This window comes from Pongo pygmaeus, chromosome 1 (genome assembly GCF_028885625.2).
Source record: "Pongo pygmaeus isolate AG05252 chromosome 1, NHGRI_mPonPyg2-v2.0_pri, whole genome shotgun sequence".
Classification (NCBI taxonomy): Eukaryota; Metazoa; Chordata; class Mammalia; order Primates; family Hominidae; genus Pongo; species Pongo pygmaeus.
This window is the reverse complement of record NC_072373.2, coordinates 13,997,774-14,016,200: the sequence shown is the minus strand read 5'-3', so window position 1 is coordinate 14,016,200 and position 18,427 is coordinate 13,997,774. Positions and strand designations below refer to the sequence as shown.

At 37.6% G+C, this 18,427-nt stretch overlaps 1 protein-coding gene across 6 annotated transcripts in view; it reads right to left on the bottom strand.

The window, feature by feature from the left end:
• ARID4B (AT-rich interaction domain 4B) overlaps window positions 1-18,427 on the bottom strand; it is a 160,428-nt gene that overhangs the window by 87,313 nt on the left and 54,688 nt on the right. For all 6 annotated transcript variants that reach the window (XM_063670896.1, XM_063670899.1, XM_063670903.1 and 3 more), the window contains exons 3-5: window positions 6,813-6,923; window positions 3,300-3,365; window positions 1,790-1,880 (exon numbers count right to left, since the gene is read on the bottom strand). In XM_063670896.1, coding sequence (XP_063526966.1) covers window positions 1,790-1,880; window positions 3,300-3,365; window positions 6,813-6,923 — 268 coding nt within the window. The remainder of the gene's footprint in view (window positions 1-1,789; window positions 1,881-3,299; window positions 3,366-6,812; window positions 6,924-18,427) is intronic.

Here is an 18,427-nt window from a genome sequence, read left to right as displayed (position 1 = left end):
GTTACCAGATCTCTATTTTAGAAATTACATTTTCTGCCTACCTACTAAAATTAGATTCTCTTCTTTCCTTTTCTTTTTCTGATGCTCAACAGGATCTCACATTTATTGAGAAATGATTAATGGTTAAAAGAAAGGCAATACCCTTTCCTTACTGGCTGAACTAAAATTAGATTCTCATATGTTACATAACAAGTTACATTATGTGAAACTGGATAAATAATTTTCAGTACATCTTTAAATGATGTAACTAAAATATACAACATAAGTGTCACATTTAGGAGACTATTACAACCAATCACCATCTAGACTTCCTACATAGAATTGCTCACAGTCTTCTCACTTACATAAAGTCACATATTTACTTATGTCTCAAAATCAAATAATTTTCCCTCTATTTTCACCAGGTTTTATTCTCATACCAAAAAAGTATAAACAAAACTCACCTATTCTATCTGAAAGTTCTATCAAACTCTGAAATCACCAGACATTTTACTAGGTGTTTACTTTCATCTCTGAGGTCGTTAAATGGTAAGAATTGTTACCTTCAGTAAATAATACTGGCATAAAGGGCTATCAATCTAGGACAAATACTTTTTAATCATTATTTTAGAATGTTGGAAAAAATACATACTACTGTAGATGAAATAAAAATCTATTTGTAGAACAAAAATAAAAATAAAATAAAAATAAAAGTATAAAAAATTTGAAGAATACATTAGAAAATAGATTTATAACGCTGATGGAAGGCTTTCTTAAGATTCAAAACTAAAATTACAAAATAAAAGGTGACCATACGAAAACTGACTACATGAAAATTAAAAGCAGAGACAAGAATAAAGCAACAGGAGAAACATATTTATAACTGAAGTAGTAAACAGTTAATATCCAAAATATATAAAGAACACATATCCTAAAACTAATAAGAAAAAGATGAATCATCTCAAGAGAAAATGGGAAAGAATAAAAGCCAGCAACTCAAAACAGAGAAAACACAAATGAAATTATGTTCCTTTCAATAAACATATGAAAAGATGTTCAATCTCACTAGTAATCATGGGAAGGGCATACTGAAACAAAACTGAGATACTACTTTATGTCCAAATTAGCAAAAAATTTTTTAAAATGACATAAAATCTGACAAGGATTGAGAAAACAGACAGTGTCTTTTAGGAAGGCAGTTTTCATTAACTACCAAAGTTTTTGGAGTATATTTTTCTTCAACCTCTATTTCTCAGTATGTACACTAAAGAAATATTAGGATACAGTAGGTATCCTAATTAAGTACCTAATTAGGTAAAAAAGACATTCAATCCAGCATTTATTGTAATAGTAAGAAAACTGGAAACCTCATCAGTAAGAAAAAATAAACTAGCACATCAACTATTATAAAATATACTACTACTTTGTTTCCTGCTGGGAGCTATATATATATACAGTTAAAAGAAATTTCTATTATAAAACAACATGAATATCCTTAACATTACTGAACTATAAACTTAAAAATAGGTAAGATGGGGGAAAAAAAGCAATTTACCTAAGATATACTTTGAAGTAAAAAAAGCTAGAATTCCAATTGCATAATATACACATTAAATAATTTCAATTTTTGTTACATACACATACATATACTTTGGAAATAAATTTTTAAAAGATGTGGAAAGATAAAATCCAGTAACAGTAATAATATCTAGGGTATTAAGAAGTGAATCCAGGAAATTTCATTTTATTTGTATTAAGTTTTCTTTCTGTAACTAAAAATACATTTTTAAAAGAAAATTCATTTTCTTACCTACGGTGTACCAACTCGCATCTGTTAGTTTATTGATAACAGCTTCCTGATACGCACCATCAAGATTCTTCACTTCCACAATAGCTCCTACCTAAAGTATTTTTAAACATGTTAGAAAAACTTTTAAAAGGTAAATGAACAAACCAAAACCTGGGTTTGTTTTCTTTTAACTGAGTGTACGACAGTGAAGAATAAAATGATTACTGACTTCATTTAAAAGTGCCAGCAGTTGGCGTAAGCACAGTGGTTCACATCTGTAATTCCAGCACTTTGGGGGCTGAGGCAGGTGGATCACTTGAGGTCAGGAGTTCAAGACCAGCCTGGCCAACATGGTGAAACCCCGTCTCTACCAAAAGTACAAAAATTAGGCAGGCGTGGTGGCAGGCACCTGTAATCCCAGCTACTCGGGAGGCTGAGCCAGGAGAATTGCTTGAACCTGGGAGGTGGAGGTTGCAGTGAGCCGAGATCGCACCACTGCACTCCAGCCTGGGTGACAGAGTGAGACTCTGCCTCAAAAAAAAAAAAAAAAAAAAAAGTGCCAACAGTTTTACCCATCAATATTTTTGTACCATCAGTGAAAATGTTAACGTAGTAAAAAAAAGGCAAATAATACCTAAGTACTTTTAAAAAGTTTTACCCTTACAACCCCCCTAAAAGAGTCCTGGGAACCCCCAGAGTCAGTAGATTACACCGTGAGTACCACCATCTGTGAAACTGACTGTCCTTGCCCCGTATTTCCACTCTTCTTTCAAGGAACCTCAGGAAGGATAGGGACAATTTAAAAATTGCTCTGGGGTTTCCTTTTGGCCCTAAACCAGCCAAAGAGCACATAGTGGTTTACCCACACATTCTCTTTTAGCTTGCTCACTGGCAAAAAGCAAAGCAGCATTTATTTCACTTGCCAAAGAGGAAAAATGAATGCAAAGAAATAAAACTCTCCAGCTGTTAGTGTGAAGGCTGGTGGCCCTTAAAAGATTTCATTTGCCAGTAGTGGCTCCAAAGAAGTAAGAGCTCTGGTTTTTTTGGTTTTCTAACTTTCTCACTTTTCAGATCATCATGGAACTGACATCACTAATCCTTAGTTCATCATCTATTAATGTTGGAAAATCCATCATTTTAGTAATGGAAATATGGTGGATTAAGTAAATAAATGTAGTCAATGCTTCTTTGACACTCATTTTATTTCTGAATAAACTGTTTGGTTTTACTACCATATCAAGTATTATTTAATATTAAATCTTTTTTTTAAAAGACAGCATCTCATGCTGTCCCCAAGTGCAGTGTGCACAATCATAACTTATTGCAACCTTGAACTCCTGGCCTCAAGCTATCCTCCTGCCTCAGCCTCCTTAGTCGCTGAGACTAAGTCTATTTTTTCTATTAGTCTTTTTAGAGAAAATTACATATTGAGTTTAATCAACTCAGTAACAAAAGAGCCAATGAATTAATACCAAGCATGATTATTTTTTCCCAAACAACCATTAGAATTAACAATGAATACATGAATTACCTTTAGTGGGCCCTTTATGTGGTCATCCTGAACTTCCACTGTTGAAGAATCATGTCTAAATGTCACCTAGAGATTATAAGTTTAATTAGCCACCAAAAATAAACCAAGCAACACAAGCTCATCAATGCACCAATTATTCATTTGTAGTAAAAGAAATATAAAATAATAGCTGCCTAGTTTATACAACATCCCAATCCCTAAGTAGATTAACTAAAAAATTATTTACAGACAACTGCCCAGACCGTATCTCAGTTTTCAAAAATAAAAGTAATCAATGATAGCACATCTAAATTACTAGATGTTCCACATGTCATTCTTTTTTTTTTTTTTTTTTTTTAAACTTTTTTCTTTTTTTGATACACAGTCTCACTCTGTCGCCCAGGTTGGAGTGCAGTAGCGCAATCTTGGCTCACTGCAACCTCCACCTCAGGGTTCAAGTGATTCTCCTGCCTCAGCCTTTCAAGTAGCTAGGATTACAGGCACCTACCACCAGGCTGACTAATTTTTGTATTTCTAATAGAGACGGGGTTTCACCACATTGGCCAGGCTGGTCTCAAACTCCTAACCTCAAGTGATCCGCCCGCCTCGACCTACCAGAGTGCTGGGATTACAGGTGTGAGTCACCACACCCGGTCCCACATATCATCCTCTATTTCAATACTATCAGTTATGAATTTAGTTGTAAAATTGCTTTTCCTAAAAAATGAGAAAGAAAGATGTGGGGATTTTAGGCTATTGGGTATTATATCATTTTGTGAAGGCCTACCTTAATAATAAACAGTAGCAGCAAACACTTAACTGAGATCTGAGCATCAGTCTCTAGTACCAAACATTTAATCTTCACGACAACCCTATTAGGTACGTATGACTGTTCCCATTTTGTTGATAAGAAAACTGAGAAACAGGCCAGGTGCGGTGGCTCATCCCTGTAATCCCAGCACTTTGGAAGGCCGAGGCAGGTGGATCACCTGAGATCAGGAGATGGGACCAGCCTGGTTAACATGGTAAATCCCCATCTCTATTAAAAATACAAAAATTAGCCGGGCATGGTGGCGCATGCCTGTTAATCCCAGCTACTCCAGAGGCTTAGGCAGGAGAATCACTTGAACCAGGGAGGTGGAGGTTGCAGTGAGCCGAGATCGCGTCACTGCACTCCAGCCTGGGGGACAGAGCGAGACTTCGTCTCAAAAACAAAACAAAACAAAACAGGACAAAACAAAAAACAGAAAGTGTAAGTACCTGGTCCAAGTTTACAGAGCTAGACATGGTGGAGGTGATATTTAAATATAGGCAGTCTAGTTCCAGAACTTTACTGTGCTCTATATCATTACAGAAGTCAGAGAATGGGAAACCAGATGTGAAAAGAGTAAGTTAAAATAATGAGTTCAAACTTAAATATTTAATTAGCTGGTGAAAAACAAGATAGCTTCCACTACTCAGTATAGAAAACAATTGTTTTCTCTAACAAGGGAAAAGAGTTCTTATAGGGATTGAATCATTAACATGGTCTTTATCAGGAATATGTGATAATTATTTTAGGTAACAGGCAGGCTCACTCAAAAACCAGCTATGAAAGGAGATGCCTTATACCCACAGCATCCCAGGCATTTCTGTGTCATAGAAAAGCATTATCACACTTTTTATTTAAATCACATGTTTAGGTATCTGTGCCCTTCACTAAACTATAAGCTACTTACAGATGGAGACTAGGTCTTAACACTAGAGTTTCACCTTTAGATAGAGCTTAGCACATAGTAAATGTTCAACAAATGAAAACAGGTAGTGAAAACATATCAACAAATTTGTTAAAAATACATTAACTTTGAATCATAAACAAATTAAACATGTTAAAATATATATCCCTATATCTACTGACAAAATCACTGAATTAAAAACAATTTCTTTTTCTTTGTGTATGTGTTTTAATGGACATCACCTCCACAGAAATAAATTTTTAGGGCAGCCGAAAAAATTAAAAATAAGCTTTAGATATTCATTACTTATAAGGCACAAGGTACTCTGTGCTATCAACAGAGGCAGTAGAGTCCAGTAAGAGTTTTGTTCCTTTCATTTACAGCAAGAAATGGCAGGACTGCTACATGTCATTTTCCTAGTTCATTCATTACACAGGAAATGTGCAGCTAAGGATGCAAGGTGGGGCTTAAATCCAGCCTTTGCTTTGTGGGCCAAAGCATGGGTCCTGGAGTGACACAGCTCCTGTCCAAAGAGAATGTCTTTTCCAACTGGCACAAACTTGCTATCTGCATGTCAAGCGCTGCTAAGGAGGCTTTCCACCAGGAAAGAGGGCTTTTGTCTACTTCACACAAAGGTGATACATGTGCTACCAGTAGTCCTGAAAAAGTACAAACATTGATAAAAGGCTTTCTCTTCCTCTACAGGATAGTACTGGCAAAAAACAGTGCTTGGGGAATACCAGTGTGCGAAGCCAGAACAGGAAATGCACACTATAAAAGCACCAACCACCAAGCATGTGGAAACTGAAGGTAGGGTGGGGCCAAGACTAGCCCCCTACCAGTTTGTAGTTAATTTAAAGGCCTTATCACAATGGTTCCTAACCAGGAGTGCAAATTAGAATCACCCAGGTAGCTTTTTCAACACATCCATGCATAAGGAATACAGGAACAGTAAAAGCTCCAGAAGAGACTGATACCCTACATAGAAGCACAACACCTCTACAGTCTATGTAATTGGCGAAATAAAAACCAATGGTTTAAACGGTATCTGCTAATCTAGATTATAAATTCCTTGAGGACAGATCAGGTCAATCTCATCCTAATATCCCCATCCTCCTTCCCGCCTAAAAGTTCCCTGCAAAAGGTTTGTCACTCAATAAATTACTGACAAATGAATAAATGTCTATATTCAAGTTCACTTGTCTGTCTGGTATTTTTCAATGCTGATAATTTACTAAAATGGAAGCAATTACATTCCTTTTTCTATATTAAAACAAAACTCAAGTACTTTAGAAATATGTTTCAAGAAAGGCAGAGCATAAGGAGTCAACAACTAGATGTACCTTATTTCACTGTTATCTAAGGCACCATCAATTACAGTCACATTCTAATTTTATGGCTGAAATACAGGGGGTGATGCCTTAAAATTGATGAACTATGGTAGTTCCAATTCTGCCATGAATTTGGCATAATGGCCTTGGAGAAATCACTAACCCTCTCCGAGCCTAATTTTTCTTGTAATAAAATGAAGCAATTTAAACTAGATGACTTCTAAGTGCCTTTCCTGCTCTAAAACACTATACAAACAATAAGACGTCTACAGTGAAATGGCATTCAAAATACCAACTGTGATAATCTAATTTCTTTCCAATTATAATACTTTTAAAATAACAACAAATGCTTTGTTTTGAGGTATTTTTACAACCTTCACTCCTAGAAACTTATTTTGCAGAAAAATAATTCTTAAATACACTCACCAAATAAAAGTTTAAATATCAAATGCTGAACATATAATTTATAAAATCTACAAATACTGTACCTTGACTTTGACAAGTCTTTTTGCTGTCTTGATCTTGGCTTCACAAAAGGCTCCTCTGTATTTAGCACTCACATCAGTGCCCACTGTCAAATAGGGAGGCTCATCAAGGGCCTAAAAATGCAAAGAAATATAATTAGATTTAAACTCTCTAATTCTTTCCCACAATCAGACCTCAGAATAGTGAGCCTAATCTTGTTAAGCTACAACAGTTATAAATATGAAATGTATGTTAAGAAGACCAATCTATAAAATACTATAAATTAAAAAACAAGTAAAATGTTTATCATAAAGACTATTTAAATGTACATCACATAAAATATAAAGGTATCTTATTTCCATTAAATACATATGGTCCATGATATGAATTAGCTCACTCACAAGTATACCCCTCTAGTCACTCATTCATTCAAATATTTATTTATTCTATGACCACTTACAAGAAAAGGGTCCATTGGCCAGAAGGCAGATCTTTAAAGCTCAAATTCTGGGGTGGGGGGGAAATCTTCTAATATTTAGGCTCTATCTTGGCAGTCACCCAAATTCAGAATAGCTCTGTTATATCTCTATCTAGAAAAGTCTAAGGTAGTTTAGTGTAGTGCCTGGTGTGGTGGCTCCTGCCTATAATCCCAGAACTTTGGAAGGCCAAGGCTGGAGGATCACTTGAGCCCAGGAGTTTGAGACCACCCCAAGCAACATAGGGAAAACTCAACTCTACAAAATAAAAAAATAAAAATTGGCTGCCTATGGTGCCATGCGCCTGTACTCCTAGCTACTTGGGAGACTGAAGTGGGAGGACTGCTTGAGCCCAAGAGGTCGAGACTGGAGTGAACTGTGATTGTGCCACTGAACTCTAGCCTGGGCCACAGAGTGAGACCCTGTCTCAAAAAAGCAAACAAAAAATAAGGTAGTATAGCATATAAGGGAGAAAAGTTAGTATATTTAAACTACTAGTGAAAACTATCTGAAGAAAGTCATCTGGAAAGTCTCAAAACTTTGAAGCCAAAATATCTTCAATGCTTTAATAGGAGGGATTCGCTGGATATTTACTCTTCTACCTTAACTAATATTTATGTTTCCTCAGTTGTGATTTAGTTTTTAATAGCTGCTCTCACGTTTTACATTCAGGTACATTTCTACATCTTTATTTCTAAGGAGTTCTTCTGCTTATATTAATTCCATAGCCAAAGGAAAAACATGTAAGTGGCTTTTTCCAAAGTGCTTTATAAAAAGCACTAACAGCCCAGGACGTTCCACCAAAAGGAAAGGAGGCAGGAGTTGGGGGAAATTCAGTATATTGAATGAATTACTTCTCTGCCTCAACTTTGGAGATTCATAAATGTAAGCTAAAAGATCTGAGAAACCCTATAATAGAGAAAATGATTACATTTTAACTCAACATTTCCCAGTCTATTTGTCCAAAGAACCCTTTCTTTTCTATTGACATCTATTAACATCCTACAGAAATCCCATAGAATATAAAGTGAGAAATGCTGTTACGAGTAATAAATAATGAAAGAATAATTTCATTTAGATTTTAAAATAAATTCTCCCCTAAAAGTTGTAGCTATCATACAGAGTAATCTATTTCCCAAAGAAAAAGGGAAAAAAACGATATTCTAGTGCCATAACAGGAGTGCCCACAATTATATCAGACCTCCATAATGGCCACCTGCTTCACATTCCATGTATTTTCATAAAAAGTAAACTCAAAACATATCAGTTATACGATTTTTAAAATCAACTTAGGAAAATGCCTATTCATCAGTTCATTTATACCATAATGGGAATATATCCTCACAGAAAGATAATCATTTCTGCACTAATACTTTCTAATTTTTTTATATTATTAACTACAACTTGATAACTTTACATTATTATTGTACCTAGTGAATAAATGAATTTCTACTTTACCTACCTGTCTTAGGTCTCTTAAAATATCATTTTCTCTGGCCAAAATTATGGTTACATTCCAGGCATACTAGTGGCTTTATTTAAGCAATAAAATGAAAAGGGACTCACACCACTTTGCTCCAAAATCATAAAAATGGCCACACATTGTGGCTCACACCTGTAATCCCAGCAATATGGGAGGCCGAAGGAGGACTGCTTGACCCCAGTTCAAGATCAGCCCAAGCAACACAGGAAGATCCTATCTCAATTATTTAAAAAAAAAAAAAATTTATCATAAGGATGGGAATATAATATACAGCACAAGTGATAATGAATGTGTTTGTTCATTTAACTGTGGTAATCATAAAATGTATATCAATTCATCATATTGCACATACTGAATATGTTCAAGCTTTACTCATCAATTAAATATTTTTTTAAATGTTTTAAAGAGAGAAAAACAATTTAAGGAAATTTCAGTTCACTTTGTGGTTCAATTGGTACTCGGTATTACTGCTATAAAAACCCAAATGGCAGGGCAGTCTTCATGACCACAGGCTCATAACTTTCCACAATTTGCAACCCCTCCTCTATTAACACATTCTGCCATACTAGCCAGTAAAATTTTATTTTCAGAGACAAACAGCATACTTAAAAATAAATTAAAACTGATGAGGAAACCAAAATTATGAAACATAGAAGAGAACAATAAATCAACTAAAAGTTGCATATTTGTACCTACTGAGGAACATATAAAAATTAAGGAATTGATACACTTTTAAATTTTTAATAGATAATTCTTAACAAAAATAGGGTATAGAATAGTAACATCTTTAGCCTATTAGTATTCAGAAACCCATTTGCGTATTCTTTTCACTAACATTCACAGACACTAGCAACATTTCAACTACAGCAAACTGCAGATTTGCTTATTGGGCAAATTTATTAAAGCTGAATTTGAGAAAGGGGACTCCCTCCGCCCCCAAATTAAGCCAATCCCACATCTTCAACAATATAAAAATCTGTGTTGACGGGAGAAGGGTATTAATTACTTCAAATTATTGTGGGGTAAATTATTCTTTTGAAGGGCAATATTTTCTTTCCTTCATGCTAGAACACATGAAAAGGAATTACAAGGCATATAAAGAAAATGCCTTTAGAAAGACTTGCAGAGGGAGGGCTGGGCGCGGGACTCACACCTGTAATCCCACCACTTTGGGAGGCTGAGGCGGGCGGATCACGAGGTCAGGAGATCGACACCATTCTGGCTAACACAGTGAAACCCTGTCTCTACTTAAAAAAAAAAAAGAAAGAAAATACAAAAAAAATAGCTGGACATGGTGGGGGGCACCTGTAGTCTTAGCTACTCAGGAGGCTGAGGCAGGAGAATGGCGTGAACCTGGGAGGCGGAGCTTACAGTGAGACAAGATCATGCCACTGCACTCCAGCCTAGGTGACAGAGCGAGACTCCATCTCAAAAAAAAAAGACTTGCAGAAGGAAACCAAAGTCTAATAAAAGCTGCTAAAACTGAAACACATTATCAGAGCAGTGTTAATTTGTTAGAGCACAGAAAAAGCAGTGATCTGTGTTTTGATCTTACTGCTGCCACCTCTATTTATTATACATCATCTCAGGTAAGTTACTTTTCTGTTCCTAAATTCTCATTCAGCACAATAATTTGAATCTTATAAATAATTGTTTAGGAAGCCTATACCAAAGCATTGGCATTACAAAGGTGGTCAGAATGGGAAGTTTTGAGACATATATAATCATCTAGAATGAAACTGTCAAACTATTTTTAAATGCCAACCAAAATATGAATGAGACTTTACACAGAAACCCAAATCAAATCCATAACTGAGGTGGTCAGATTTGAGGATGTAATTTTAGCTGGGCATAAGGTATCACTCTATCATTAGTTTAACATGAGGTAATGGAGCAGACTGATTAATAGCACAGGCTTTCAAAGCAGAGAGGCAAGGTCCTAATCCAAGCTCTACTCCTTACACCAACTAGATGAATTTTTGTAGGCTACTGAACCTCTCTAAGCTTCAGCTGCCACATCAAAAAAACAGGGTGAATATTAGAAAGCACTCCATTGTGATGTCTGAGGTAGTTAGCTAGGAAGTTATAATTAATATTATGAAACACTTGATGTGGACAAGTCATTTTATCAACAGAAATTCAGATTTGGTTCCCTTCCTTATTTCTTCTTAATATTCGAGGGGCAAAACCACATTTTGGCTGGGCAAGGTGGCTCATGCCTGTAATCCCAGCACTTTGGTAGGCCAAGGCGGGTGGATTATCTGAAGGTCAGGAGTTCGAGACCAGCCTGGCCAACATGGTGAAACCCCATCTCTACTTAAAATATAAAAAACTAGCCGGGCGTGGTGGTGGGCGCCTGTAATCCCACCTACACGGGAGGCTGAGGCAGAAGAACTACTTGATCTCAGGAGGCGGAGGTTGCAGTGAGCCGAGATCATGCCATTGCACTCCAGCCTGGGCAACAAGAGTGAAACTTCGTCTCAAAAAAAAAAAAATTTTTAGGCTGGGCACGGCGGCTCATGCCTATAATCCCAGCACTTTGGGAGGCTGAGGCAGGTGGATCACGAGGTCAGGCATTCGAGACCAGCCTGGCCCAACATGGTGAAAACCCCCTCTCTATTAAAAATACAAAACAATAGCAAGGTGTGGTGGCGGGCGCCTGTAATCCCAGCTACTTGGGAGGCTAAAGCAGGAGACTCACTTGAACCTGGGAGGTAGAGGTTGCGAGGCTGCAGTGAGTCAAGATTGTGCCATTGCACTCTAGCCCAGGCGACAATGTGAGACTCCGTTTCAAAAAAAAAAAAAAAAAAAAAAAAAAAGTCAGTATAATACAGTAATTAAGAGTATAGGTTCCCAAGCCAAGCACAGTGGCTCACACCTGTAATCCCAGCACTTTAGGAGGCCTAAGTGGGCGGACTGCTTGAGCCCAGGAGTTCAAAACCAGACTGGGCAACATGGCAAAACCCTGTTTCTACTAAAAATACAAAAATTAGCCAAGCATGGTGGCACCTGCTTGTAGTCCTGGCTATGAGGGAGGCTAAGGTGGGAGGACCAGTTCAGCCTGAGAGGCTGAGGTTGCAGTGAGCAGAGATAGCGTCACCACACTCTAGCCTGGGCAATACTGAGACCTTGTCTCAAAAAAAAAAAGAAAAGAAAAGAAAAAAAAGGGTATATGTTCCTAAACTAGATGCCTAGGTTCAAATCTATCCCTTAGTAGTGAGATGACCCTGGGCTAAGCCACTTAGCTAAATGCCTCAGCATACAATAACAGTTCTGTCACAAGGATGAGGAGTAAGACGGCACACATAAAATGCTTAGAAGAGGGCCCAGCACACATTGCCAAATAAAGGCTATTATTTTCACTTTACAACCTAGGAGGCAATTTTTTTTTTTTTAATGTTTAAGTCTATATACAAATGGGTTAAGTCATAAAAAAATTCCCACATAAATAGAGCAGATGCCAAGGTAATTGTGTATATACGTGGGGAAGAGGGGTTCCTTTAAAATATTTTCTCCCTTATTCAATCCAGACATGAAGTAATCACGTTGAATTCTAGCGGCAAGAGAATCTTAAATCTTTGTGGGGATGCTCCATAATAAAAGTGTATCACGACCCCTTAGTGTACCAAGATTGCACCAGTATTTTGAGGCTAATTTACTTTGGTCCAATTTAGAGACATACAAAGGATTATGTCAGCAGGTTAACTAAGATTCTTTTGACCAACACCAACCCTGATAAATATGCATGTCTATCTATACGTAGCCAGAAAAAAAAACTCTTCCCTTTTCTTTTTGCTCTGCTTCTCTAATTCTGATCAATAGTATGGATCATCTCAGAGGCTAAAATAAGATGTTTTTATGTAGCACCTCCATGCCAAAAAGGAAATTAAACTACTAAATTACCATCCCTTTGTTGAGCAAACAGAACAGTTTTCTGGTTGTCAAGGCAACAGCTACCTCACAGTTTTCCAGCATTGCTTAAATAATTATTTTCCTAGCCAGTCTACGAAATGTCCTAACTGGCACCTAAAAACCACTGAATTCCATGGGAACACTAAAAAGCATAAGCAATTTTAAAATTAGCTATTAGTGGATAATAATCCTTCAAGATGCCAAAATGCCAAGGAAGCACAGAAGTGTACAAATGAATCAACAGTAATCTCTAATGTGTCTCTGGGCTGCAGCACATCAAATACATAAATTAAGTTTTAGAAAGACAATAGTTAAATCAAATCTTCAAATGGCTGGCTAACACGGACACTGACTAGGAAATATTCAATTATTCGAGATGTTTTTTAAAAAGCAAAACATGCTAGATGACATTTTATTGAGGTAGTTTATTTTAAAAAGTAAGGGATTCAAATTGGTTACAGTGCCAATGTAGCCAGAAGAATCAGAAAACAAGAGTATTAAATTTGATCATAAAAACCATCAGTAGGCTGGGTGCAATGGCTCACGCCTACAATCCCAGCACTTTGGGAGCCCGAGGTGTGTGGATTGTTTGAGCTCAGGAGTTCAAGACCAGCCTGGGTAACAGGGTGAAACCCCATCTCTACCAGAAATACAAAAATTAGCCAGGCATAGTGGCATGCACGTATGGTCCCAACTACTAAGGAGGCTGAGGTGGGAGGATCGCTAGAGCTCAGGAAATGGAGGCTGCAGTGAGCCATGATTGCAACACGGCACTCCAGCCGGGTTGATAGAGCAAGGCTCTGTCAAAAAACAAAACAAAAAACCATCATTAATAAATGTACTTAAACACAAACTACATGACAATAAATCTATGAAAACAGCCTATTTTATATATAACAATCCCAATGAACTATTAAATAATGGAGATAATTCCAAAAGATGAATGAACAAAATATACTCGCATTTATATACCAAACGGTGTACCATTTAAAAACCAAGCTTAAAATGCACAATTTGGTGGGGGGGAATATAAAAAAATGAATACATCGAGGAAATGAAGAAAACCATGGCCGGGTGCGGTGGCTCACGCCTGTAATCCCAGCACTTTGGGAGGCCGAGGCGGGTGGATCACAAGGTCAGGAGATGGAGACCATCCTGGCTAACCCGGTGAAATCCCGTCACTACTAAAAATACAAAAAATTAGCCAGGCGTGGTGGTGGGTGCCTGTAGGCTAACATGGTGAAACCCCGTCTCTACTAAAAATACAAAAAATTAACCGGGCATGGTGGTGGGCGCCTGTAGGCCCAGCTACTCGGGAGACTGAGGCAGGAGAATGGCATGAACCTGGGAGGCGGAGCTTGCAGTGAGCCGAGATCGAGTCACTGCACTCCAGCCTGGGAGACAGAGTGAGACTCCGTCTCAAAAAAAAAAAAAGAAAAGAAAAAAAAAAGAAAACTATGCAATATAACTTCAAAATATTCTCTGGGGCCATTTCTTCTCTCCCTTTTCATGTGGCACTAAGGACATGGATTTGTGAAGGGGTAAGGGTTGAAGAGGCACAAGGACAGAAGCTGAATATACAAGGCAGTGAAGAGGAAGCCTGGGGGAACCACATGGAGGTACAGTCCTGTGGCTGAGGACATGGGTGACAGCTGAATAGGGACAGAGGAGATAAGCTGCAAGGCTGGAAGATGCATTACCCGGACCAAATAAGTAAATACACTAATCAAATAAGTAAATACACTGAATATAGTGGGGGCCATGTTTTTCACTCCAAAGAAGTTAAAATGGAAGGAAGGGAGCAGACTACAAAGAAGTCTAAATATTGGACTGGAATTGGAAATTTGGTTTGAATTCATGGTTGTATAATGTATATATATATACACACATATATATATATATACACACACATATACATACACACACAGTCACACACACACAGAAAAATAAACAAGTACTTATAGGTGTGTGTGTGTGTCCCTATATTTTCCTAGCTCTGTCCAAAAAGAAAGTACTAAGAGCAACCAACAGACAGCCCAGTAACAACAACAAACAGCAATAGCCTATATCTTGATTTATTTCTTCTTTTTTTTTTAATTGAGATGGAGTCTTGCTCTGTCGCCCAGGCTGGAGTGCAATGGTGTGATATCAGCTCACTGCAACCTCTGCCTCCCAGGTTCAAGCAATTCTCCTGCCCCAGCCTCCCAAGTAGCTGGGATTACAGGAGCTCACCACCATGCCCAGCTAATTAGTGGAGACGGGATTTCACCATGTTGGTCAGGCTGGTCTCGAACTCCCGACCTCGTGATCCACCCGCCTCGGCCCACGTCTTGATTTCTAAATAACTCTCTCCATTATAAGGAATTAGGATCCTTAGAAAAATGGTTGATTTCAAGGCTGGACAGAGAAAAGCACCAGAAGAATCTGAAACATCTTGTGTCAGAAAGTAAAGAAATGGTGTGATTAATGATAGGGGACATTTCAAAGGGACACAGGAAGCATCTTGAAGGGGTTTTCCTCTTACTGGCCAAATGGGGGAAAGTTTGAGCATTAAAATAAATATTATTTGTGCTATTATCTCCTTAGGGATATATATGTATGTCAAACTGATCAACTTAAGATCTGTGTATTCCACAGTAAATTAATTATATCTCACTTTAAAAAGTTGGTAACAAATTACAATGTATTCAGTAAAAATGAAATCCATGAGTCCATATTGACAAGAATGAATGAATGAATGTTTTAAAATGTAGAAAAGATAAAGCTTTTCCTTATACTAATATGTTAATAACTGTAACAGAACTGACAGAGAATCAATGTTTGGCAACCATCATAAAGGTGGCTGATTCAGAGAGCTATCAAAAGATGCTGACAGGTGGTTTGATGAACAGAATATTCACATCATCTTTGAATACTACTGAATTATTTTTAGTGGTGTAACTGTGTGATGTTTTGCACTGTAGTATCAAAAGAGCAACCTTTCTGTGGTATATCTGCCAAGAGTAACTGGAAATGAGAAAAAGTAGACAGACCGAAGTTGAAGTTATTCTGTTCTATTTATTAGGAATTACACACTGGAGTACAATGGGTGACAGAACATTGTGTTTTAAGCTTGCTCTTAAAAAGTTTGAAGATAATGATATTGAGTACATACACATGTACACATATATGTATACAATACATATATATGTGTACATACACATACAAATCTGTGTATATATATCTCTCTGTGTATACACACACACAGAGAAAAAGATAAATTAGATATAGAGCAAATGACATGGAATGTTAACAATTGGCCAGTCTGGTGAAGGAGATTACATGAACTATTTATACAGCAAATGTGGAATTATTTGAAAATAAATTATTTTGTAAAGTAATATATATTTATTGGGCATTTGCATATTTTTCTATTAATTATCTATTTATATTCTTTACACATCTTTCTGAATTGCTCATTTTTGTTTTTGTTTTTTGTTTGTTTGTCTGTTTTTTTGCGGATTGTAAGAGTTACTGCATATTTTAAAACTCAACGCCAGCCGGGCGCGGTGCCTCACGCCTGTAATCCAAGCATTTTGGGAGGCCGAGGCGGACAGATCACAAGGTCAGGAGATCGAGACCATCTTGGCTAACACAGTGAAACCCCATCTCTACTAAACATACAAAAAAATTAGCCGGGCGTCGTGACAGGCGCCTGTAGTCCCAGCCACTCAGGAGGCTGAGGCAGGAGAATGGTGTCAACCCAGGAGGTGGTGCTTGCAGTGAGCTGAGATCGTGCCACCGGACTCCAGCCCGGGTGACAGAGAGAGACTCCGTCTCAAAAAAACAAAAAACAAAACAAAACAAAAAAACTCAACCCCTTCCCAAAACACGAAAATCTTTGGATGCTATCTATATTTCTTAATATTCTTCTTACAATTTTTTAAAGTTTATTTTTGGTTTTTTACATGGCCCCACCGTGTATCTTCTTAAAATTTAAGTTACTTTAGGAGACAAAACCACAAGTTACTTATAAGTAAATTTTAGATCCACATCTAGTAAACCAGAGGAATATCTGCATAGTCACAAATATTAACAGAAGAGTATCTGCATATTCCTGGAAATTTAAGTAACTCCAAATAAATATTCTAACTAGAATTTTCTGCCTCGGCAAACAGGTGAGAGAGAAATTGGGAGAGACATTATTAAAAGCCTATGATATTTGAGGCACTGTTCTAAGTATTAAAAAAGTAAAGGAGCTTTCTCATGTAACACAGCCAATCTACTTTGCCTTGAGAAGAGGTTATTTGTCATCTTGCTAGTGAGGTCACAATCATATTCAAATGCAAATGAATCTTCTTTGGAGTAACAGCACTCTCAGAACATAAACTTTCATCATCTGGAAATTAGAAGAGCCTAGTGGAGGATTCAGGCAGTTCAAAATTCAGAATACAAACAGAAACAGAAACTGGCATTGTTATGGTTTAATGTATCTGGGCATGTTAGTAATAACTACTGGCATGGATTAGAAGGCAATAAGTAGAACATTTTTTAATATAACAAGTCACTAAAGACAGCATCTGGAGAACATTTAAAAGAGTTTGATTTAAAAAAAAAAATCCTTAAAATCCCTACTGGGCCAGTCCTGTAATCCCAGCACTTTGGGAGACCAAGGCAGGAGGATCACTTGAGCCCAGGAGTTTGAGACGAGCCTGGGCAACATAGCGAGACTTCATCTCTACAAATAATTTTGAAAAATAAGCCAGAAGAGGTGGTGAACACTTATGGTCCCAGCTACTAAGGACACTGAGGTGGGAGAACTGTTTGAGCCCAGGAGGTTGTGGCTGCAGTGACTACATCACTGCACTCCAGCCTGGATGACCAAGCTGAAAAAATAATAGGTCGGATGCTGTGGCTCACGCCTGTAATCACAACACTTTGGGAGGCTGAGACAGGCGGATCATCTGCAGTCAGGAGTTCGAGTCCAGCCTGGCCAACATGGTGAAACCCAGTCTCTACTAAAAATACAAAAATTAGCCAGGCATGGTGGTACGCACCTGTAATCCCAGCTACTTGGGAGGCTGAGGCAGGAGTATCACTTGGACTCAGGAGGCGGAGATTGCAGTGAGCCGAGTTTGCACCACTGCACTCCAGCCTGGGCAACAAAAGTGAAACTCTGTTTCAAAAAATAAAATAAAATAAAATAAATAATAATAATAATCCAGCCGGGCACGGTGGCTCACACCTGTAATCCCAGCACTTTGGGAGGCCAAGGTGGGCAGATCACCGGAGGTAAGGAGTTTGAGACCAGCCTGACCAACATAGTGAAACTCTATCTCTAATAAAAATGAAAAAAATTGGCTGGCCGTGGTGGCAGGCACCTGTAATGCCAGCTACTCGGGGGTTGAGTCACGAGAATCACTTAAACCCAGGAGGCGGAGGTTGCAGTGAGCCGAGATCACGCCACTGCACTCCAACCTGGGCAACAGAGCGAGACTCTGTCTCAAAAAGTAATAATAATAATAATAATCCCCACCAACCAAGTTTTTAATCGTGTTTTATATCCTCAAGAATATGATTTTGAAAGAAGTCATCAACAAGAAACATCAATCTTTAATCACTTGAAAACCTATCAATTACTTGTCTAGTGACCAAAAGAAACTGACCCACACAACATGTATTAAACACTAAGTCACAAAATTCATTCTAGATTCAGAATACTACTGTAGTAAGCCCTTTGGTAACTTATGCTAAATACTCATTGATGTAACACTATATACTGACTTTC